The sequence below is a fragment of the Anguilla rostrata genome, chromosome 18, assembly GCF_018555375.3.
Source record: "Anguilla rostrata isolate EN2019 chromosome 18, ASM1855537v3, whole genome shotgun sequence".
In the NCBI taxonomy this organism is placed as follows: Eukaryota; Metazoa; Chordata; class Actinopteri; order Anguilliformes; family Anguillidae; genus Anguilla; species Anguilla rostrata.
In genome coordinates, this window is record NC_057950.1 from 13,174,696 (window position 1) to 13,197,592 (window position 22,897).

At 49.7% G+C, this 22,897-nt stretch overlaps 1 protein-coding gene across 2 annotated transcripts in view; it reads left to right on the forward strand.

Moving 5' to 3' along the window:
- srbd1 (S1 RNA binding domain 1) overlaps positions 1 to 22,897 on the forward strand; it is an 86,746-nt gene that overhangs the window by 52,900 nt on the left and 10,949 nt on the right. For both annotated transcript variants that reach the window (XM_064317356.1, XM_064317357.1), the window contains exons 17-19: positions 17,635 to 17,741; positions 19,390 to 19,566; positions 20,595 to 20,738. In XM_064317356.1, coding sequence (XP_064173426.1) covers positions 17,635 to 17,741; positions 19,390 to 19,566; positions 20,595 to 20,738 — 428 coding nt within the window. The remainder of the gene's footprint in view (positions 1 to 17,634; positions 17,742 to 19,389; positions 19,567 to 20,594; positions 20,739 to 22,897) is intronic.

The following is a 22,897-nucleotide window of genomic DNA, read 5'->3' on the forward strand; positions in this document are numbered from 1 at the left end:
GCCCACAGACTGGGCAGCGCGAGCCAGCCGTGTGGAGTGACTGCAGCCTCCTGTGTAGCCGAGCGTGACACGGTGATCCCGGCTCGCTCTCCCGCCCGGCCCTCGCACGCGCTCACTCGCGCGCGGCGCTCGCTCGCTGGCTGTTTGTGATTAGGGCCGCCCTGCTCTCTCTCTCTCTGTGGTAGCAGGTAACTGAACTTTAGCGGTGTTCAGTTACCGGGGGGAGGGGCGCGGGACCTCATTCGCTGCCTGTGTGTGAGGCCCTCTTTTTGGGCTCCTTATCGCCTTGTCTCCATCTGATTCTCATTGGGGACGTTATCGGAGGTGCTGTTTTAATCCCCGCACGGCTGGGCGGGGGGCTGGGGCTCTAGCTGGCTCATTTAATCTGCTGTGAGCCGGGCCCTTAGAGAGGAGAGGAGGAGAGGAGGAGAGAGGAGGGCCCTTCTGTCTGCAGAGATTTACCCAGCTGCACAGAGAGTAGGCAAGCGGCCCCCTGGGGCCTGGATTTTACCTGCCCCTGAGCGAAAACACACTCGGATATTAAAGATCCTGTCACTCTCCCAGTACTCTCCTGCTTCCCTCTCTTCTCTCTCTCTCTCTCTCTCGCTCTTTCCCTCTCTCATTCTCCCCCTCTCGCTTGCTCTTACTCTCTTACTCTCCGTTCCCCTCCTCATTCCCTCGTTTCTTTTTTGTCTCCTTTCTCTCTTTCTCTCTCTCTCTGTCAGTACTGCTCATCCCACCCTCCTCTCCCTACCCCCTTTTCCCCCCTTTAACTTCGCTTTATGGTTGAGGTATATTTATATCTTATATCATTGTCATGACTCATTTAATGCTGAAGTTCTGTTATTGTATACAAGCCTACCCTATAACATGAGGAATATCTCATTTTCTGAACATCTTTATCAGAAAAATCAGTGAACAATAAAATATGGATATTCTCTTAATTGTATTTGAACTTTACCTCATCAATCCAGCATTATGGATAACAGTGTATGTAGTTACAGACATTGCATTTAGCTTTGGCTATTAAATTTAACTACTGCAGTAGTTCTAGGTGGTGCTAAAGCACCAGTAGCAGCACCTGTTCTGGTGGCAATTGTTCTGAGCGCTGTTCTGAGTGGTCAAGAAAACTGGACTAGTGTATACCTGCACATCTTTGTTGCTTGATGTATTGTAGAACTTGATGTGTTATAATAGCGCTGTATTGTATGGTACCTCAGGAAAGGTGAACTCAGAATGACCTTTGACCCCCGCCCCACCCACTCTCCCGGCCCTGCCCGTGGCGACGCCATAGCGTGGCCCCGCAGTTGTGAAATGGGCCGAGGGCGATGGGGGTGAGGGCGTTCTGAAATCCTGTCGCCCTGCTGGGCCAGGGTAAATATCACGCGGAGGTTTGGATGCCGCAGGGATTGTTCCAGAACTCTCTGCCCCAGCACTCCGCAACCCAGTCAGCCAAAGAGGAAAACAACCCCTTTCTGTTATTACAACCATTTATTTGATTATTTTCGCACAGTATCGAAAGACCGGATTCTGGTTTGTAAAAACTTTTACTGGCCCTCTTAAACATCACTTATTCAATTATTTAAGCCTAGCAAAACAATGGCGGGGTGTTGTAAAGCACGGCTGAGTGTCCAGTCGGTGGTTCGCTGGATAATATTTCTCATCTCTGTGTCAGGATGCGGTCGGCTGACGCGGCCCGTCCAGCGGGAGGAGCCTGTTTCCTGCCGCTTTGTTCTGGAACATTCTGGCCACACTTTGTGAATGTGTCCGGTCTTGCCACCCGCTAGGTGGAGCGACTGGAGCTGTGCGATGCCGGCCCGTCGGGCTGGGGGGGCGGGCGGGCCGCAGGTGAGCGGGGGGTCACGCATGACATCACTTCCTGCGGCACCTAGTTTCTGACGAGATTTCCGAGAGGCCCCGGGGGAGACCTGCGCTCCGGTGCGGCTGAAAGATTGGGTGGCCTCAGGCCTACAGGAAGAGAGGAATACGAGGGGGAGGAGAGCGGCTGACAGATGAGTGACAGTGAGTGATATTGGCAGGCAGCGTCTAGCGTGGGAAAAGTTGGCTGCTCGACTGTTGGATGACACAACTCTGGAGGAAGAGGCTGGAAGAAAGGTCAGACTTACACAGAATTAAAACGTTTGCTGCATATATTTTCTATTCTTCCCTCTTTTTGGGTCAAGCACTTTTTGACCCTGCTGACAGACCTGTGGTTTATTGTAGTCCTCTGTCTCTGGTATCGCCCACAATGCACCACTCCCTGGCCTGCATCTCAGAGCAGCTCTGTATTCACTCTTTCCACAGGGCTGCTGTTGGCGGGGTGGCGTTTATTTGGTAGCGCAGGCTGTGCTGCGTTCCGTGGACCGCAGTGCACAGGCACCGCGCCGTTTGGGAGGGAGCCCAGGTGTCGCAGCGCAGGCATTAAATCAGAAAGTGAAGTGACACGACAGAGAAGTGATAGTTTTACGGGTGATAATGACACCCTTCATGAGCAGCTAATGGGCACCTTGCTCAAGGGCCATAAATCTGCCCCTCTCCCCCCCTCTCTCTCCCCCCCACACACCCCCCTCTCAGCTCCAGGGGACAGGGCAGGCAGGGGCTATAAACACCTGCCAGACATACCTGCGTTTGATTACGCACTGATCGGGGCGCACAAAAGGACCCTTTTCTGCCGCGGGCGCGTCGGCCGCAGCGTGAGAAAGGCGCTTTACGGGCGCGTTAGTGCTCACATCCGGCTCCGCTGCTCAGGGGGGGGGGGGCAAAGCGCGGGACTCGGGGCCTGGGCTGAAGCGCGTCTCTGAGTCACAGCTCCCATTCACTTTCCCCCCCTCTCTCTCCCGAACGCGTGTTTGCCTGCTCGTAAATTTAAAGACGCGGGTGCCGCTGCTCGGCTGCGTTTGACGGCGCGTAGCGAAGGAAAACACTCCAGCAATTCCCCGGCTGCCCGTGTGATCATACCACACGGGCACGTTTACGGTGTTACGGAATTACATATGCGCCAGGGAAGGGGCTGTGGGACCTGGGTGTGAGGACCGTAAGAACGCAGCGTGTTTAGGTCAGTAAGAACGCTGCGTGTTTAGGTCAGTAAGAACGCTGCGTGTTTAGGTCAGTAAGAACGCTGCGTGTTCAGGTCAGTAAGAACGCTGCGTGTTTAGGTCAGTAAGAACGCTGCGTGTTTAGGTCAGTAAGAACGCTGCGTGTTCAGGTCAGTAAGAACGCTGCGTGTTTAGGTCAGTAAGAACGCAGCGTGTTTAGGTCAGTAAGAGCGCTGCGTGTTCAGGTCAGTAAGAGCGCAGCGTGTTTAGGTCAGTAAGAACGCTGCGTGTTTAGGTCAGTAAGAACGCTGCGTGTTTAGGTCAGTATGAACGCTGAGTGTTTAGGTCAGTAAGAACGCTGCGTGTTTAGGTCAGTAAGAACGCAGCGTGTTTAGGTCAGTAAGAACGCTGCGTGTTTAGGTCAGTAAGAACGCTGCGTGTTTAGGTCAGTAAGAACGCTGCGTGTTTAGGTCAGTAAGAACGCTGCGTGTTTAGGTCAGTAAGAACGCTGCGTGTTTAGGTCAGTAAGAACGCTGAGTGTTTAGGTCAGTAAGAACGCAGCGTGTTTAGGTCAGTAAGAACGCAGCGTGTTTAGGTCAGTAAGAGCGCTGCGTGTTCAGGTCAGTAAGAACGCTGCGTGTTTAGGTCAGTAAGAACGCAGCGTGTTTAGGTCAGTAAGAACGCAGCGTGTTTAGGTCAGTAAGAACGCTGCGTGTTTAGGTCAGTAAGAACGCTGCGTGTTTAGGTCAGTAAGAACGCTGCGTGTTTAGGTCAGTAAGAACGCTGCGTGTTTAGGTCAGTAAGAACGCTGCGTGTTTAGGTCAGTAAGAACGCAGCGTGTTTAGGTCAGTAAGAACGCTGCGTGTTTAGGTCAGTAAGAACGCTGCGTGTTTAGGTCAGTAAGAGCGCTGCGTGTTTAGGTCAGTAAGAGCGCTGCGTGTTTAGGTCAGTAAGAACGCAGCGTGTTTAGGTCAGTAAGAACGCAGCGTGTTAGGTCAGTAAGAGCGCTGCGTGTTCAGGTCAGTAAGAGCGCTGCGTGTTTAGGTCAGTAAGAACGCTGCGTGTTTAGGTCAGTATGAACGCTGAGTGTTTAGGTCAGTAAGAACGCTGCGTGTTTAGGTCAGTAAGAACGCAGCGTGTTTAGGTCAGTAAGAACGCTGCGTGTTTAGGTCAGTATGAACGCTGCGTGTTTAGGTCAGTAAGAACGCAGCGTGTTTAGGTCAGTAAGAACGCAGCGTGTTTAGGTCAGTAAGAGCGCTGCGTGTTCAGGTCAGTAAGAACGCTGCGTGTTTAGGTCAGTAAGAACGCAGCGTGTTTAGGTCAGTAAGAACGCTGCGTGTTTAGGTCAGTAAGAGCGCTGCGTGTTCAGGTCAGTAAGAACGCAGCGTGTTTAGGTCAGTAAGAGCGCTGCGTGTTCAGGTCAGTAAGAGCGCAGCGTGTTTAGGTCAGTAAGAACGCTGCGTGTTTAGGTCAGTAAGAACGCTGCGTGTTTAGGTCAGTATGAACGCTGAGTGTTTAGGTCAGTAAGAACGCTGCGTGTTTAGGTCAGTAAGAACGCAGCGTGTTTAGGTCAGTAAGAACGCTGCGTGTTTAGGTCAGTAAGAGCGCTGCGTGTTTAGGTCAGTAAGAGCGCTGCGTGTTTAGGTCAGTAAGAACGCAGCGTGTTTAGGTCAGTAAGAACGCAGCGTGTTTAGGTCAGTAAGAGCGCTGCGTGTTCAGGTCAGTAAGAGCGCTGCGTGTTTAGGTCAGTAAGAACGCTGCGTGTTTAGGTCAGTATGAACGCTGAGTGTTTAGGTCAGTAAGAACGCTGCGTGTTTAGGTCAGTAAGAACGCAGCGTGTTTAGGTCAGTAAGAACGCTGCGTGTTTAGGTCAGTATGAACGCTGCGTGTTTAGGTCAGTAAGAACGCAGCGTGTTTAGGTCAGTAAGAACGCAGCGTGTTTAGGTCAGTAAGAGACGCTGCGTGGTCAGGTCAGTAAGAACGCTGCGTGTTTAGGTCAGTAAGAACGCAGCGTGTTTAGGTCAGTAAGAACGCTGCGTGTTTAGGTCAGTAAGAGCGCTGCGTGTTCAGGTCAGTAAGAACGCAGCGTGTTTAGGTCAGTAAGAACGCAGCGTGTTTAGGTCAGTAAGAACGCAGCGTGTTTAGGTCAGTAAGAACGCAGCGTGTTTAGGTCAGTAAGAACGCTGCGTGTTTTTAGGTCAGTAAGAACGCAGCGTGTTTAGGTCAGTAAGAACGCAGCGTGTTTAGGTCAGTAAGAACGCAGCGTGTTTAGGTCCAGGTAAGAACGCTGCGTGTTTAGGTCAGTAAGAACGCAGCGTGTTTAGGTCAGTAAGAACGCAGCGTGTTTAGGTCAGTAAGAACGCAGCGTGTTTAGGTCAGTAAGAACGCAGCGTGTTTAGGTCAGTAAGAACGCAGCGTGTTTAGGTCAGTAAGAACGCTGCGTGTTTAGGTCAGTAAGAACGCTGCGTGTTTAGGTCAGTAAGAACGCAGCGTGTTTAGGTCAGTAAGAACGCAGCGTGTTTAGGTCAGTAAGAACGCTGCGTGTTTAGGTCAGTAAGAGCGCTGCGTGTTTAGGTCAGTAAGAGCGCAGCGTGTTTAGGTCAGTAAGAACGCTGCGTGTTCAGGTCAGTAAGAGCGCAGCGTGTTTAGGTCAGTAAGAACGCTGAGTGTTTAGGTCAGTAAGAACGCTGCGTGTTTAGGTCAGTAAGAACGCAGCGTGTTTAGGTCAGTATGAACGCTGCGTGTTTAGGTCAGTGAGAACGCAGCGTGTTTAGGTCAGTATGTGCACGGACGCGCTTTATTAGAAGGTAGAAGTAGGCTGTCTCTGATGTGTGTGTCCAGGGAAAACGGCGTCTGTGAAGACGAGCAGTTGGAGTAAAAGAGCTTGCATTCTGAGAAAAGGAGGCGTGGCCTGAAATTTATGTTTGGATGAGTGGTGGTGAGGTCTTTTTCTTTGAGTGTGTGTGTGTGTGTGTGTTATACAGTATATACATGGGTGTATGTGTGCGTGTGTGTGTGCGTATGCGTGTGTGTGTGTGTGTGTGCTTATGCGCGTGTGTGTGTGCGTGTGTGTGTGTGTGTGTGTGTGCGTGTTCGTGCGTTTGCGTTTGCGTGTGTGTGTGTGTGTGTGTGTGTGTGCGTGTGCGTGCGTTTGCGTGTGTGAGTGCGTGGGCGTGTGTATGCATGTGTGTGCCTGTTTGTGTGAGCGAGTGCCTCTCAGGCTCTCCCCTGCAGGTGATTATTAGGACATGTCAGCTTTACGAGGTGTGAGGAGCACCCAGGGGCCGTCCAGACTCACTACACACAGCAGGACCAGGCAGGGAGGCCAAAAAACACACACAAGCATGTATATAACACACACACACACAGACATGCATGTATATAACACACACACACACAGACATGCATGTATATAACACACACACACACAGACATGCATGTATATAACACACACACACACACGTATATAACGCACACACACACACAGACATGCATGTATATAACACACACACACACATGTATATAACACACACACACACAAACATGCATGTATATAACACACACGCACACATGTATATAACACACACACACAGACATGCATGTATATAACACACGTGTATATATTACACTCACACACGTATACATAACACACACGTGTATATATAACACACACAAGCACACACACATACCCGCACCCACACAAACTCAAGTATATATTGTAACACACACACTCCCACACACACACGCACACACACGCACACGCACTCACACACACACACACACACACACACACGCACACACAGTTCAGGGTGTTAGGGTGATAGCCCCGGTCACACAGTGGTCCTCAGTTCCCTGTTTACTCAGCGCTGTGGGTTTTAGCGGAGGGCACGCGACGGTCCCGCTCTCGCGGTCACTCCAGGCCGAGCCCCCGGCCCCGCCCCCGCCCCCGCCCCCGCCCGCCGGTGTTTGCGAGTGTGCAGGCGGTGCGAGACGCGGCGGCGGCACGGCGGCTGCCTTCAGGCGGCGAATAGAGCCGGGCATTATGGCGGCCTGTCCGTCAACACCGCCGCAAATGCTCCTCTCCCAGGACCGCAGCGCCGCTCCTCTTGTGTTTTTGGGTCGGGGACTCTGAATGGCACTTCTCCGGTTACCAGGGCCGGGGATGCAGTCGGGTGCGCCGGGCCAGGGGGTGCGGGGGGTGGGGGTGTGCTGGCTGTGAGAGCGATTGGGGGAAGGGGGGGGGGCTGTAAAGGGATCCCATTCAAACATCTTTTGTGTTTCCACTCTGACTGAAATATGTTTTCGGAGCCTGCAGCTGGTTATATCTGCGCTCTCTCCCTCTCTCTGCCCCGCGGCTCCCTCTCTCTGCCCCGGGACTGATTGACATCTCGGAATGGCAGCGTTTCATAAGGAGCTGTGAGCCCTGCGAGGCCGGGCCCGCCGAGCGCAGACAGACACACTTTGTTCTGCTGCTGGGGCCCGTCCAACTCAAACAGGACCTTGCACCTGAATTTAATCGTGCTGTTCTGCGTGTGTGTGTGTGTGTGTGTGTGTGTGTGTGCTCGTGTGTGTGCACGCGCATGTGTTTGCCCCAGACTAGGGCCTGCTCTTGTTTACACGCCAAGACCCGAGAAAAGAAAAAAAGTTCACCTACGCTCACCCCCCCCCCCCCACTTGCAGGATTACTTTAATTGGTTTTCTGCTGTTTTGTCTTTAGGCCGCCGCTCTGAGTTAAGGTGCGGAGAGTTCAGCTGTCAGTCTGGCTCACGCCCTGCCGTGCGGGGGGAGGGGGGAGGTGCAGGGGGAGAGGGAGGGGGGGGCGAGGCGCTCGCTGTCAGCCGTGAGTGACACATTCCTCATTCCATTAGAGATAAGCCGGCGTGTGTGTGAGCGCCTCTGACTGGCCTGTGGGAACAGGGACGGGGCGATCCGGCTGGGGTGTGCAGGACGGAGCCGAGGCGATGCGCTCGGTGGGTTCTGTCAATGAGACGCAGAAGCAGGGGGAACCCTGGGAGAGCCGAGCCGCTGTGGAGGAGGCTCGCGCTTTGACCCTCAGGCGCGCGCGGCTGGCGGCCCGCCGCCGCCACACGTTTCACGCGTCTGAGCGCTTTTACGGAGCGCGTCTTCTGAGTCCGCCCCGAACCCCGCTCCCGCCGCTCGCCTTTCTCACAGATCTCCAGCGCGTGTGTTCTGTTTGCGCTGCCGTTTCATTCAACAGGCAAGGGAGAGGAATGCTATTCCATGCAAGGTCTTTATTGGACCTCTGCTCGGGTTGCCGTTCGCAGTTCATTGGCTGTGCCGGTGCCGTCGAGCCGGATTCGGCGTTTCCAAGTTCGCTTTCAGCCGGGCGTACGGCTCGACCCGTTCGCGATCAAACGTTCGTTTTTTTTTTGTTCGCGTTCGCGATCAAATTGTTTTTTTGTTTTTTTGTTTTTGTTTTTGTTTTTGTTTTTTTCCCTCGCACCGTGCGAGCTGGCCGAGCCGTGAATTATGGCGCCCCTGTGGAGGACTCCGCGGCCTCTGGAGGGGAGCCGTGCGTGGGCTTATAAATAGCCCTGTGATTGATGGAGACTTAATGAGGGTGCATTCCTGTGCCGTGGCTGAGCTCGCCTGAAGGGGACAGTTTTAAAATGTCTCCCCTTTCCTCCGGCCCCGACACTGTGAGAACCTTCACTCGATACGCTCGGCGGATTTGAGCCCGTGAATCCCCGCGCCCCTACCTCCTCGGGGGATGCAGTGCGAGGCCCAAAAAAAAAAAGAGGAAGTCTCATTTATCGTATTCCATCCTGCCCCCATTATTGACTTTATAACCGTGGCAAACGACTTTGTCGCTTCAAGACATGTCTCATCCATGCCAGTTCAGAATTAGGGCCTCTCACAACCTTCTGCATTAACACGGTCTTAAATGTTGGGATTACAGTATGATGTGCAAACTGATGGGTGCTTACCTAGCTAGTAGCTACTGAAGGTGTACGTACATGCATTCCACACCATTAGTTTTAACAGATGTTATGTTGTAAGATATCGGAGACGTGCTCATTGGCACTTTTTATCGTTGCACACATGCGGTTTTCAGAAAAAGGTCAAGCTGAGTGTGACATTTTAATGCGTCTGCAGCGTTAATTCCCTGTCATTTCATATCCATTTTTTGCTTGACAGGTTTCATTGTGTGTCGAAATTGTTTCTGGAAGTAACAAGTACGCAGTGTGTGGAACTTCCCTTAATCCGTTTTCTCGGTCAACCTGTTTTTCGCCTTTGCTGCCACTGGGGGCAGTCTAGGTTCTCGTAAAGGGGGGTGAAATGATTGAATTTGGACGTCGTTCTGCGGCGCTCTGTGGGACTCCTGGCGCTGAAGATCGAGCGTCAACACGCGGTGTGAAAACAATGAGTAATGTTGTGTGAAAGCGGAGGAGATAAAAACAGTGCGGGAGCGCATGACGTCCCCCCCGCCGCCGCCGCCGCGGCTAAAGAAAACAGCCGGGAATACGAGCCCGGGGGGGGAAGGCGAGCGGCGCGGTCCGGACGGTGTCGGTGACGATGGGCCGGCGGTGCCGTCCCGAATCCGGCAGTTACACAAACACGCGCGGCCCCCCTCTCTGTTATCTCACACGCTTCCTGCTCCAGCGTCGGTCACGTGACCTCGCGGGGTCGCTCAGCACCTGCCTGGCCCCGCGACATTCCCCCCCGCCGGCCGGCTGTCAGTCAAACCCCCGGGCCTGTCACTCACTCGCCCGGCGAGTTTGGCGGCTCCGCGAGCCTCGCCTGGGCTGAGCGGCCCACAGCCCCGACTGAGAGCGCAGGGGCTTCATCTCCCTCACTCATCTCCTCCACCCTCCTCTTTTTTATACATTCACTCCCTCTCTCATCCTCTCCTTCCATTCTGACCTCTCCCCTAATTTTCTTTTTGGCTTTCTATTCATTCTTTATTCTCCTCTCTCTCTCTCCTGTTCTCTGTTTATTTTCTTTCTTTCTTTGACCTTATATTTTAAATTTCCCTCTCTATTTTTCCTCTATCCCTTCTCCTTCTCACTTCCTCTGGTAGTCTGTGTGTGCCAGTACACCACTGCTTACTGCTCTGTGCACATCAAAGCTTGAGGGACCCTGGGTAGCGATCAGTGGCGGCGCTGTCATCCAGGCACAAATTGTGAGTTCAGTGCACTGAAACGTCAACACCTTCTTTGTACTGGAGGGTAAAAAATATGGGAAGTATTTGCTTTTCTTAAAAAAACCTTCCTAACCAAGGAAAGAACCCTTCGCTGAAAACATGTGACAATGCAAAAATATTGGTGGTCTTCAAAGTCATATGCTAGCTATAAACTCCTAATTTCTACTACAGAGACCTCTACTATGTGCATATGCATCTTTCTGAGTTCTACCATATGGAGCATAGCAGCATTTTAGTATTAAAAGGCCATTTGACCAGGCTGCACATTTTCCATTTTTGCTTTTCGCTTCATTTCTGTACAACCTAAAGGAATTTAGATTACATGCAGAAATCTGTTTCAAAGGCTCTTTTTTTATACGTTTTTCACGGTATTGCACTTTTTAGGCTGTTCCATCGAACAGCACGAAAGAGGGCTGAGATTCAATTGCCTTTATTAGAAAAACTTTCTTTTTGAAATACTGTTTGTTTTTGCTTTTGATATCAAATCAACATAAGATCATATTTTGTTGTTTTTGTCTGCGTTTACTTTTTATTAGGTTTTCTCTTTTATATGGAGAAAACTGAAAAATACCAAAATTAAATATGAATAAATAAATTACTTAATACATGAATGAATTAATAAATAAATACAAATGCTTGGAAAATGTAAAATTAAATGAATTTACACATATATAAATATATAAAATCTGACATAAATTGTTATTTCTGCATTTATTTCTTTCTTGATTCCTTTATATCTGCATATATTTATTTTTGTATTTATGTTTGTATTTCTTTGTCCGTATGATATTGAGGGGGTGTGGCTTTTACATTCAGGCATAGCAATCAAGCCCAGAGGGGAAAGAGTAGGAGGGCGGTGCATGTAGGCAAGATAGTGTGCAGTTCCTAGATAAGATATTTGATCCAGTTAAGATGCAGTCGTGCATCTCGGTAAGAGTTGCAATGTTGCAGACAAACCTGCTAATAAATACCTCTCCTCTGCTACCAGTAGTGTGCCAGAAGAGTAACTGATCCGGAATAATCAGAATTCTGGAGCGAAACATTCAGGCAAAGAGCCTCTTCCCCCAAAGTGCTGAGCACTACAGGGTCCACCTCTGTGATGCAGCTAATTGGAACAAATTGTCAAAGTATCCACATGAAAGTGTAGCCTAAATAATCAGGGCTAGCATTTTCAGCTGTGTTATCCAGTCTCAAGTCTCCGGCCGTCTACTGCCGGTGTAGGCATTAGTGTAGGGGAGGTCGGGGAATTAACTTTAACAGTTTTCGTATTTGGCTCAATTCTGAAAATATTACCAGAACTAGATTAATCATTTTTAAAACAAACCACCGACATCCCAACTACGATTACATTTCATAATGAAATTTCGTAGACTACCTGAGTAGCAATTTGACCGAAAGTACGGGGAGTGAAATGTTACAGTACATTTAACCCTGTGGGTGGGGAAAAAACAAACACAGCAGGGGAACAACAGTCTTAATCGCTTTACGGCTTCTCTCAAAGTAAGGTCATTCAATGCAATTTGATGTTATAGGGTACAAACCCAGTCTTTAATCTATTAATCTATTAAATGCAGTAAAAAGCAACTGGTATTGAAGCAAGGCATGTACAGTCGATCCACACACTCTGATGTGGATCAACCAATGGGAATAGTGTGACACCATGACATATTTTGAGTGACAAAAAATACAGAAATAAATAAGTACAGAATTAATATATACAGAAATAAATGAATCAATAAATAAATAACTACAGAAATAAATATTTACAGAAATTAATCAAAAAGTAAATGCAGGAATAAATAAATGCAGAAATACCCATTTGTGTCAGATTTTATTTATTTGTGTACATTCATATTTTTACATTGACTTTGCCTTTATATTTAATTATCAGTTCATGTATTGAATCATTCTTTACTTATTTTTAATTCCTTCCATACATTTAATATGAAATTTGACTTGTGAATTTATAACTAATGAAAGAACAACCTCAAACTTAAATGAGCTCATTTATAAAAATAAAAGATTTTCACAGTTTATTCCCTTAAAGCATTAAAACAAGACAGTGACCCCCCTGAGAAATTAAATAATAGGACAACCTATAAAGAAAATGCATTTACTCCTATTACATTTTTATAATATAACCATTGATAGAGCCCAACGTGTAATTTATTTATCTGTTTAAACTTTATTTTACCAGGCCAGTCAATTAAGATTGGAATCTTATTTGCAATGACGGCCTGGTGAGAGTGGAAAGAGCTCTTGGCTAATGCGGTTTGTAGTTTGTATTAAATTGCATGAAGCCCTGGTCAGCCCATATAATAGCCCCGGGCCTCAGTCTTACCCTCGCTTTTCAGCTGAGTCCTGTACAGGCTTCCACCTTTTTTTAATAAAGGACACACTGGGAGGAAAGAGGAAAGGAAGGATAAGACCTTTAGCCGAAACGGGCGGCCATCTTAATCTCTTTCCTCCGCCCGGCTGTTGTTTACATAGGTATGGAGGACCTGTGCTTTCATTTGTTAGCGTTGAGCTGGCCCAGCAGTCAGTGCTGGGTCTGAGTCTGGACCCTTCCTGTGTGAGTGCTCACGACTGCTCACCACAGAAGCATGCTGCATGTAAAGCAAGCCACCTTCATTGACATACAGTATCGTACTGCATCCATTTTTACCTGTTCTATATTATCTTCTCTCTGCGTCTCTCTCACTCTCTCCGTCTCGATTTCAGTTTTAATTTTCAATTTCAATGTGCTTTACTGGCAGGACAACTGCAGTCATATTACCAAAGCAACACATATAATACACATCTCTCTTTCTCTCTCTCTCTCTCTGGGTGGCTTATGAGTCTGTCTGATTTTTCCATTAAACACGACGACGCTTTCTAAAAATGTCCTGATTCTCTCTCTTCCTCCTTTGAAGACTCTTCTGTCTCTGCATTCAGGCCAAGTTTGAGGAGTTTAAGATTTTTCTAATTCCCCCCACTTGGGTCTCAGGCTCAGGAGGGTCCCACATTTCCCTACACCGCGCGACTGGAGGAAAACGGTCCTCACCACTCATCTGAAACACTTGTTATTGCTGACACAGGGACAGCGATTTCCTAACGAGTTGCTGTTCGTTTACCGGGGGCTGTTTGCTCAGCGTCTGCTCGTGTTACTGAGCAAACCTGGGCCGACGGTAATGGTTTTAGGGGGTAATCGCTAATCTGAAGCGCTCCCATGAAAAGGATGTGTCTTTAGCCCGTGTGATCTCCCTGTTACTGCTCCACAGGCACGGGGGGGGGGGGCGGGCCCGGGACCCGCCAGCAGCCACTCATTCCGCTTCCGCTGGCTTTCCACAGATTCGCCGGGAATTCCGGAACGGCGCTGAGAGTAAATCATTCCGTCCGAAAGGAAACTTTTGGAAGAGAATGAATTCCATAGTGAGGGCTTATGGTTATTCCTCTGTGTGTGTGTGTGAGTGTGTGTGTGTGTGCGCGTGGTCGTCCTGGTGAGTGAGCTGGATTTGGGTGTAGTCCTGTTTGGAGTTTTAATGTGTGATGTGGGTTTGTTTCTATGAACAACTGATCAAGGCTTTAAGAATAGGCAGAGAGCTTGCATGCACGCAATCTCTCTCTCTCACACACACCACCCCCCTCCACTGATTACCATGATATCAGTGGTATAGTTCAGAATAGTACATATGAAGGTAAGCCTCTTTCAACTTTAAATGCTTCTGTTTGCTTGTGAGTGACAGGGCTATCTCCAGACCTCCAGGCTCTTCCTCTGTGCTTTTTACTAGCGCTTCAGATCAATAAAACAGGGTAGAGTAACGATTAAATAGCAAGATGACAAGGTGGAGAGGATGGAGAGAAGTGTCACACGCTCACCCAACCACCAGCAGCACCCCTCCCTGCAAAGCTCTTCAGAAGAGCAGCGAGTGAAAGGGAGTCCCTTTCATCTGATGTCTCCGGCAGGATCCAGCTCTCTAATAAAGCCTAATTGTGGAAGGGATTTTCCCCCAAATCAAGGGAGAGCTGTGTAGGATCTCACCTTTTAAACCTCTCTCTGGTTTGTTCAGTGCCTGTGCTCGTAACTCTTGTTTTGGTGAGCAGGGCTGTGTGCGATGCAGAGGCCGCTGCGGAGACCGGTTGAGATGCGCGGTGGAGGCGTGTTGTTATACAACACTGACGAAAACTGGGGACAGAACCCCTCACCAAAGAGATCAGGGCCTTTTCTTTTCTGCTTTTCACACTGACTGAGTCTTCATTTGTTTACCTGTTTGATTGACCGTTAGGCCGATTTGGTGTGCCCGCCACGTTCTCTCAAATACACAGTATTACCTGTAATTTCCACTCTGCGTATTGACAGAGATGTAGAACAGCAAGATGTGTTCTTCAGTTGGTCCTTTTAAAGCAGAAGATTGGATGTTTTTGCAGACCGAACTCCTGCATTGATCTCTTTTCCAGTAATGTCTGCCTCAACGAATCCCTTGGAAAAGAGAGAAGTCTTTCTGCTGCCCGTTTGTAAATCGAATTTGACTGCGCTCGGTTTTTGGTAACCTTGTCGCTGCGAATATCAAACCTTTCCCTTTTCTAATATAAGCTAATCCAGCAACAGCTGTTTGAAATATCAGTCAACTGTTAAACCATGGTGTTTGGCGGGGGTGCCTGAAAACAGACTCTGGGATTTTCCAGGCCTCCCCAGAAGCATTAATTCGGTTTCGCTCTCTTAATAAGACTTCTCGTTTCAAGGCTGTCGGTCGCAGCTGGACCCCTGACGGGTCGGGGGTTGATATTCAGGATAGGGACGTGCGCCCCCTCCCCCCCCCAAGCGCATTCTGGGGTTCCCCCGCGAGGCCGCTGTTTAAGAGGGGCGTCTGTCTCGTACGCCCGATGGCTAACAGATGATGTGGAGGGCCGGCCGCGGCGGGCGGATCACATGACACTTTGCGTTTGAGTGCGGTTCCTGACTGAGAGACTGCGGCTGCCTGATCAAAGGAGCCCCACACCCTGCCTTTCAGGGGCGGGGGCGAGTGGGCTGGGGGGGGAGGGGTTTTTTGGGTGCACTGGCAGTACGACTGTGGAGAGATTGTTGGGCTCAAGTCTGTTGTGTCGTGTACATTTTTTTTTCTTTAATGCAGTTTTTACAATTTAAAAAAAAAAATTGACTGGTTTTTATTTTCTTTTTTTTTTAATGGTTCTGGAGCACTGTGGACAGGCCATAAACTATGCGGGTCACTTCTCGGATACAGTTTTTTAGACAAAATACAATGTGTAATTCATGCCCAAAATAGTTATGTTGCAATGTGAAACCTGACCGGCATGACGTGCCCACAAAGAGGACATTTGTGCGTCTGCGATGGCTTTTGGGAGAAAGTATTTGTTGATTTAAGTCGTATTGACATGTGATCTGGCGGAGAGCCTGGTGGTCGTCGCTGGGGTTGCTGAACAGGAAGTGGAGAGTGTGTAATGGAGGTTAGATCAGGAAGAGGCGATAAGGTTGTGTCGCGGTGATGTCATCTCCTGATCCTGTCCCCGTCTGCAGGGAACTTCCCCGTACACACGCTCACACACACATATTCCTCCCAGACCGGTTTTGCTATGGACTGCGGTGGTCCACTGGTAACATATTCCATATGGCTATTGGCCCTTGTGAGAAACAGCCAACGGCCGGTCAGAATTCCCTGTTTGCTACTAATTTTGTCATTTTTGGATTTTGTCCCGTTTTTCCCCCCCCTTTTCTAATTCCTGCTTCTTTTTGAATCCCTCCAAAAGTGTGAAAAGTTCGCCTGGATTAACTTTATCAATTCCCTTTTTCATAATGTAAAACCTCTGCTAGGTGACTTTGAAGTGCAGCTCTTGCTTTCCAATGAAAATAACCCCAAACATTCCCAACCTCTCCTCGTGCTCCAGCTGTCTGGAGGAACACAGTATCTTCTACTCAGCTCTTTCTTTACCCCCACAACCCAGTCCAGCACGTCCCACGCAAGGAATTCTGGGTAACCACAGACCTGGCCCATTTCTGCTGACAGAAATAAAAAAAATTTAAAAAAATCCTGTTTGATCAAATCCCTCCGCCTTCTCTTCGTTGGCACGATCCATCGCACCCGAAAACAGCCCCATGACTAAGCGTCCTCATTTTCAACAGCGGCAGAATTGGGGTGTTTAGTCTCATTTGCCTCCTGACAGAAAAGACAGGAGGGCAAGGCAGAAAGACAGAGGGGGGGGGGGGGGGAGAGAAAAGAATGGAAAAGGGAACGAAACAGATCTGCGTTGTCGTGTGTTATCCCATTATGGAGGTGGCCGTGCTGGAAGAGCTGGCTGTGTGGGGGCGCATGAGATCGTTTCCACACACGCTGCGCAGACGCGGCCGCAGGAACCCCGTCAGCGAGCGGGGGGGGGGGGGGCGGGCCGAGAGGGAGGGGCCCAGCGTCTGACGGGGGGCTGTTTAAACGGTGGGAGGGGCACGGTGACCTCGAGCAGCTACCCAAAAACGACCGGACTGATATTTTGATTTTGGCTGCAGCTGTTGGGTTTTTTCGGCGAATGAATGTTAGTGGGGAGCATTAAGTATTTATGAGGATCTCTGAAAAAGAGCGTGTAGAGACTGTAGAGGCAGATTTGTTTTGAGTTAAACGAGGCTGTTTGTGCTAATGAAGGGTGATCCTGCTGCAACCCTAAAGTAGTGTTGTGTTTCATTTTGATGCGTCCACCTGCCCTGTGCATTTCAGAACGTAGGAGACAGTCTAGGTGTTATGGGTAGCTGCTTCTGAAGCGCAGTTTTATGACAACAGCTTTAAAAATACAGCACTCACTTTGCTTAACCTCCAAGGCAACACTGTATGTGTGTGTGTGTGTGTGTGTGTGTGCATGAGAGAGAGAGAGAGAGAAAGAGAAATGGCCATCTCTGGAGCCACTCTTGCAGCGTCTCTCCACACTGCCCCCTAGTGTAGCCCCAGCTGCCCTAGCATGGTGTTGCTGTGCTGCCAGTCCTGTAAACACATTGTGATGGATTGGGTTTTATATTTAACCCTTTCAGAATGGCAGGGTGCAAACAGCTTGTTTACTGCTCTGTGAGCCTGCTGGCTACCTTTTCTATTTACTCAATGTCATAGAAAATGGGTGCCACAGGTCCCTGTCTGTGTGTGTATATGTGTGCGTTCATATGTATGAATGCACCGGCCTTTGGTTTGCCTGTGCCCAGGGTCACAAATCTGTCTGTCAACTGTTTATGTTTTCTCTCTCTTTCTGTCACATACACACACACACACACACACACACGCACACTCTGCTCATTAATGCCCAGGCGTGTCTCTGATGCACAGTGAGCTCTCAGGAGCATGGTGTTGTGTCTGAGCGTACTGAGCGCTGGCAGTGCCAGGCCTGCCGGGCAGGGTCAGAGCGATGGTTGGCGCCGGCGCGGGGTGTGTGGGACGTGCCGCTCACGGCCGCTGTGTCTTGCAGCACGACGTGTCGCAGGCGGCTCTGAAGGCGGCCCTGGACAGCGTGGTGGAGGAGTGCGTCAGCTTCGTGGGAGTGGACATCAACATCTGCTCCGAGACCCTGATGAGGTAGAGCCCAGTGCCTTCCAGCCGCGGTCCGACCAGCGCATGGCTGGACCACCGGGCGCCCCGCACACCCCTAAGCGACCTGCGCCGGGCAGCCTGAGGCCCCAGACACCACCAGCGCCTGCTGGACTGGGCCGGGCCAGACAGACAGACACGTACACATGCTGTATGTACAGACAGACAGACAGACACATACACATGCTGTATGTACAGACAGACAGACAGACACATACACATGCTGTATGTACAGACAGACAGACAGACACATACACATGCTGTATGTACAGACAGACAGACAGACACATACACATGCTGTATGTACAGACAGACAGACAGACACATACACATGCTGTATGTACAGACAGACAGACAGACACATACACATGCTGTATGTACAGACAGACAGACAAACAAACAAACACATACATGTGCTATATGTACAGACACACACACACACACACACAGGTGGATGTGCATATACACACCCATACACGCACGCACGCCCCTCCCGGGGCCGCCCCTCTGCGGGGGTGCGTTGAGGGGACGGGGACTCGGTGTTAGGACCCGGGCGTAATTAGAGCGTGTTTGGTTTGCTGTGAGAGTTCAGCACAGCGCAGAGCTGTTAAAGGTGCTCTTGTGTTCCGCAGCGCTGCTTTTCCCTGGGGAAAGGTTCTCTGAGCGTGCCGCCTGTGGAAGGGGGCGGGCGCGGACTCCCGCCATCATGTCATCTGTTTACCTGACTGGCTCAAGGAGCTTTTCTCCCAGGCCCTCAATAGGGGCCGCGCTACAGTTTCACACACAGACAATCCGCTTGTTCATGATTCAGGCATCCATTCCTTATTTATTTCCAAGTGATGACATATTGTGTTTACAGTACTCCTTTGGTTGGAAGGCTGTCGTTTTAAGTTACCTTCTAGCTTTGAGAAAGAGTAACATTTCAAGGCTCTCGCTAGCAAATCGGCTTCAAAAGATCACGTGAAATGGAAAGCGAGTTTTGGACATTTCTCTTCATTTACGTCTGTTGCTTTGTTTTATTCTATTTATCCCTAAATGACAACATTTATTTAATCCTGAACTCCGAAGCGCTGTAGTTTCTCAGTCTTTTTGACTAATTTCAGCCTGGCATTTCTACCTGGCAGTCTGCTGGAAACGCATGGAACAGTACAGACACAAAATGGCTGTGCCAATTGAATGAAAGACTCCAAAGACCTGATTGCACTGAACAGGAAAAAAGGCCACAGAATGTGCAGCGTTTCCAGAGCGGTGGTAATAGTGTGTTTCACTGTGCTGTTTGTAATGGTGATGATGTAGGAGTTTGGAAACGGGCAGTGTGGCACTTGTGGAAAACAGCCTCTGCTGTTGTTTTCTGTTGGCGTTTCTGTGCTCTGTCTTTGCGAACCTACATGAGATTAGGAGTTAGTGTGCTGTGTTTGTTTTTTACTCTTTTAGTTGATTTCATTTACTTTTTTAGAAAGGGTGAGTGTGAATTATGGCTTGTGTGAATAAATTAATGCATAAGTGAATGATGGGGTGAGTGATTGAGTGAATAAATAAATGAGTGAATGATTGAGTGAGTGAGTGAGGCAGTGAGGGTGGGTGGAGTAGTCTGTTTGTACGAGGGCTGGTTTCCATGGCGACGCTCCTCTGACAGGCACGTGGCGGGGCTGAACGCGGGGCGGGCCCGGAGCATCGCCGACTGGCGGGAGAAGAACGGGCCCTTCGTCAGCCGCGAGCAGCTCAAACTGGTCAAGGGCCTGGGGCCCAAGAGCTTCCAGCAGTGCGCCGGATTCATCCGGATCAACCCGGAAAACCTCCAGAGCTGCAGCAGGTAGAGCACCACATCCCGCCTCGCACACTCCCACTGTCCACTCTACAGCAGTGCACTTCCCCCTCTCATCCGTACTCTCTCTAAAGACTGTGTCATATGATCCAGTGCAACCCTCACAGGTGAAATTCTCTACACCTGCGGTACTGCAGGAGCTCTCTCAGGCACGGCACTGTGTAATGTCACCTGCTGATGCTTTCAGTTTTTACCGATTGACATGACATCCATCACTTTCGGTTTACCAGTGTGAGGTGTTGTTGTGGGCAGGTATCTCTTGTATGTGTAGAAGCTAGCGGTGTCTGGGGTGCAGTTTACATTTAGGCGATGTGAATGCCTCTCACCAGTTGCATGTAGAGTAGTACGGCACTGAGGGGCGTGTCACCTGTGGGATGTGTGATAGGAGCGTCTGGCCCGCCAGTCAGGTGTTGACCTTGAGGCGTGAGCCGGCAGGGGTCCCGCAGGTTTTCTGTCTCTCCTTAACGAGCCGCGCGTTCGCCAAACCCGACCCCGCCCACATCACACGGGAGGGGCGGACGGCTGGGGACCCGGCTCGCAGAAACAAACAGGACCGTTCGCTCCGGGCGGCGGCGGTGGCGGTAAACACGAACGCATCAGCGGGGTGTGGGGTGTGGGGTGTAATGTATCCTCCTGGCGGAGGCGGCGGTGGGAACGCCCGGGGAGGGCGAGGCGCATTAGCACCCGCTGAAGAGCTCGGCCTGGATTCCCTCTGTCTCACGGCAACCCTCGAGCCGCTTTGCTGAAAGCCAGCGCTGTTTTAGCAGTGTTCAGGAGAATCTGCAAAATGTTTTTACCTTGAAGGCACAACAAACTTGCGAGCTGTTATCAACCCATATAACTAAAAATATGGTTTTTCAAACACATCATAAACAAAATAACACTTTTTCAACAATATTTCTGGCAGCACTGCTAATGCAACTTTAAATAAACTATTTTTTTTTTAGACTTTGTGACATTTACTTGCGCCATCTTAGTCCCGTGGTTTTGAGTCTGGTCGTCTCTCTCCTTCGCAGGGCAGAAGCGGACCAAGCCGCTGTTCCTTCTGAGAAACCGCCGGCCAAGAGAGGGAAGGGAAAGGGCCCAGCCGCCGGCGTGGCCCGGCCCAACCCGCTGGACCAGACCTGCATCCACCCAGAGTCCTACGGCATCGCCATGAGGTGAGGGAGGCTCTGCACCCCCACCATGCACTGCTCCGTCCTGGGCTCCTCTCTAACCTATAGGAGAACACGACAAATTATGTCGACGCAAACACCCACGCGCCTGTATTGTATGCATACACATGCACGCACACACACATGCACAAACACACATTTATGTATGTGTATATAATTTGGGTGTGTGTACACGTAATTTATATTTGCATATATACATTGACAGACGTGTAATGTGTATGCACAGCCAAATACACAAACACAGACACGTGCTCGTGTGTCCTCACTTTCCCTGGAAAAAGAAAAGCTACACTATCCTATATCAGTATCCGAGCATGTCTGGGAGCCTAAAACACTCATTTTGGGTTAGATTTCTGGTGTTTTTTCAGGGGGTTTTGGGTGGGTGGTGTTGGAATGACTTGTGGGGACCCCGCTATGTGTGTGATTGGGTTCTTTTATTGCATTATGTTTTAATGGAAAGGTAGCATATGGTCCTGAGAGGGCCCTGTGTCTGGCCCCCGGTGCAGAGATGAGAAGCACATTTGTGCGTCTGTGGCAGGTCTTGGGGGGATGTGATTGGTTTTTGGGGCAGGTCTTGGGGGGATGTGATTGGTTTTTGCGGCGGCCCCGGGCCCCGGGGCAGAGCCCGCAGGTGCCTGCTGGACCCCGCTTTCCCCCCGGCCTGCGCCAGGAGCCCAGGGGCAGAGCGCATTTTCACTGCTTCAGCGGGACTTCCAAGCTCAGGCTTGTTTTCTGAGGGCTCGGGATCTCAGTTCAGATAACTGCCTGATCCTGTGTGTGTGTGTGTGTGTGTGTGTGTGTGTGTGTGTGTGTGTGCGCGCATGTGTGTGTGTGTGTGTGTGTGGTGTGTGTGTGTGTGGTGTGTGTGTGTGTGTGTGTGTGTGTGTGTGTGGGTGTGGGTGTGGGTGTGGGTGTGCGCACGTGCATTCTTGTGAGTGTGTTTGTGTGTGTGTACGTGTGTGCGCGCATGTGTGTGTGTGAGAGGATAAAGCGTGTGTGTGTGTGTGTGAGCGTGTGTTTGTGCGTGCGTGTGAGTGTGTGTGAGCGTGTGTGTGTACGTGTATATGTGTGCGTGTGTGTGTGTGTCCAAGACCCACACATCCCCAGTGTGTGTGTGCGTGTGTGTGTGTGTATGTGTGTGTGTGTGTGCACGTGTGTGTGTGTGTCCAAGACCCACACGTCCCCAGCTGAAATCAAACGGTGTGCTCCAGACTGCTGCTGCCTCCCACATGCTGCATCGATCAGACGGGGAAATTGAAGTGTTGGATCGGTTTAGCAGCTGTGTGTTTAATTCAGCAGTGCCTGCCTGCCTCCGTCCCCCTTCAGCCCACTGGCATTCAGGCTGCTTTGTCCTCTCACACACACAGCTACACAAACACACTCCTGCAAAACTATATAAAACGGAAAATGGGAAATCCGGTAAAGTCATTTTAAAAATTACAGTTGTGGTTCTTCAGTTTGCACGTGTGTGTTTGTGCGCATGTATGTGTGTGTGGTGTATGGGCATATTTAGTGTATGTGAGCATGCGCAGGTGCGTGTGTAGTGTATAGTCATATTTAGTGTATGTGAGCAGGTGTGTGTGTAGTGTATAGTCATATTTAGTGTATGTAAGCATGTTCAGGTGTGTGTGTGTAGTGTATAGTCATATTTAGTGTATGTGAGCAGGTGTGTGTGTGTAGTGTATAGTCATATTTTGTGTATGTAAGCATGTTCAGCTGTGTGTGTGTAGTGTATAGTCATATTTTGTGTATGTAAGCATGTTCAGCTGTGTGTGTGTAGTGTATAATGTATAGTCGTATTTAGTGTATGTGTGTATGTAAGCATGTTCAGGTGTGTGTGTGTAGTGTATAGTCATATTTTGTGTATGTAAGCATGTTCAGCTGTGTGTGTGTAGTGTATAATCGTATGTGGTGTATGTAAGCGTATGTGGTGTGTGTGTGTGTGTGTAGTGTATAGTCGTATGTGGTGTGTGTGTGTGTAGTGTATAGTCGTATGTGGTTGTGTGTGTGTAGTGTATAGTCGTATGTGGTTGTGTGTGTGTAGTGTATAGTCGTATGTGGTTGTGTGTGTGTGTAGTGTATAGTCGTATGTGGTGTGTGTGTGTATGTAAGCATGTGCAGGTGTGTGTAGTGTATAGTCGTAT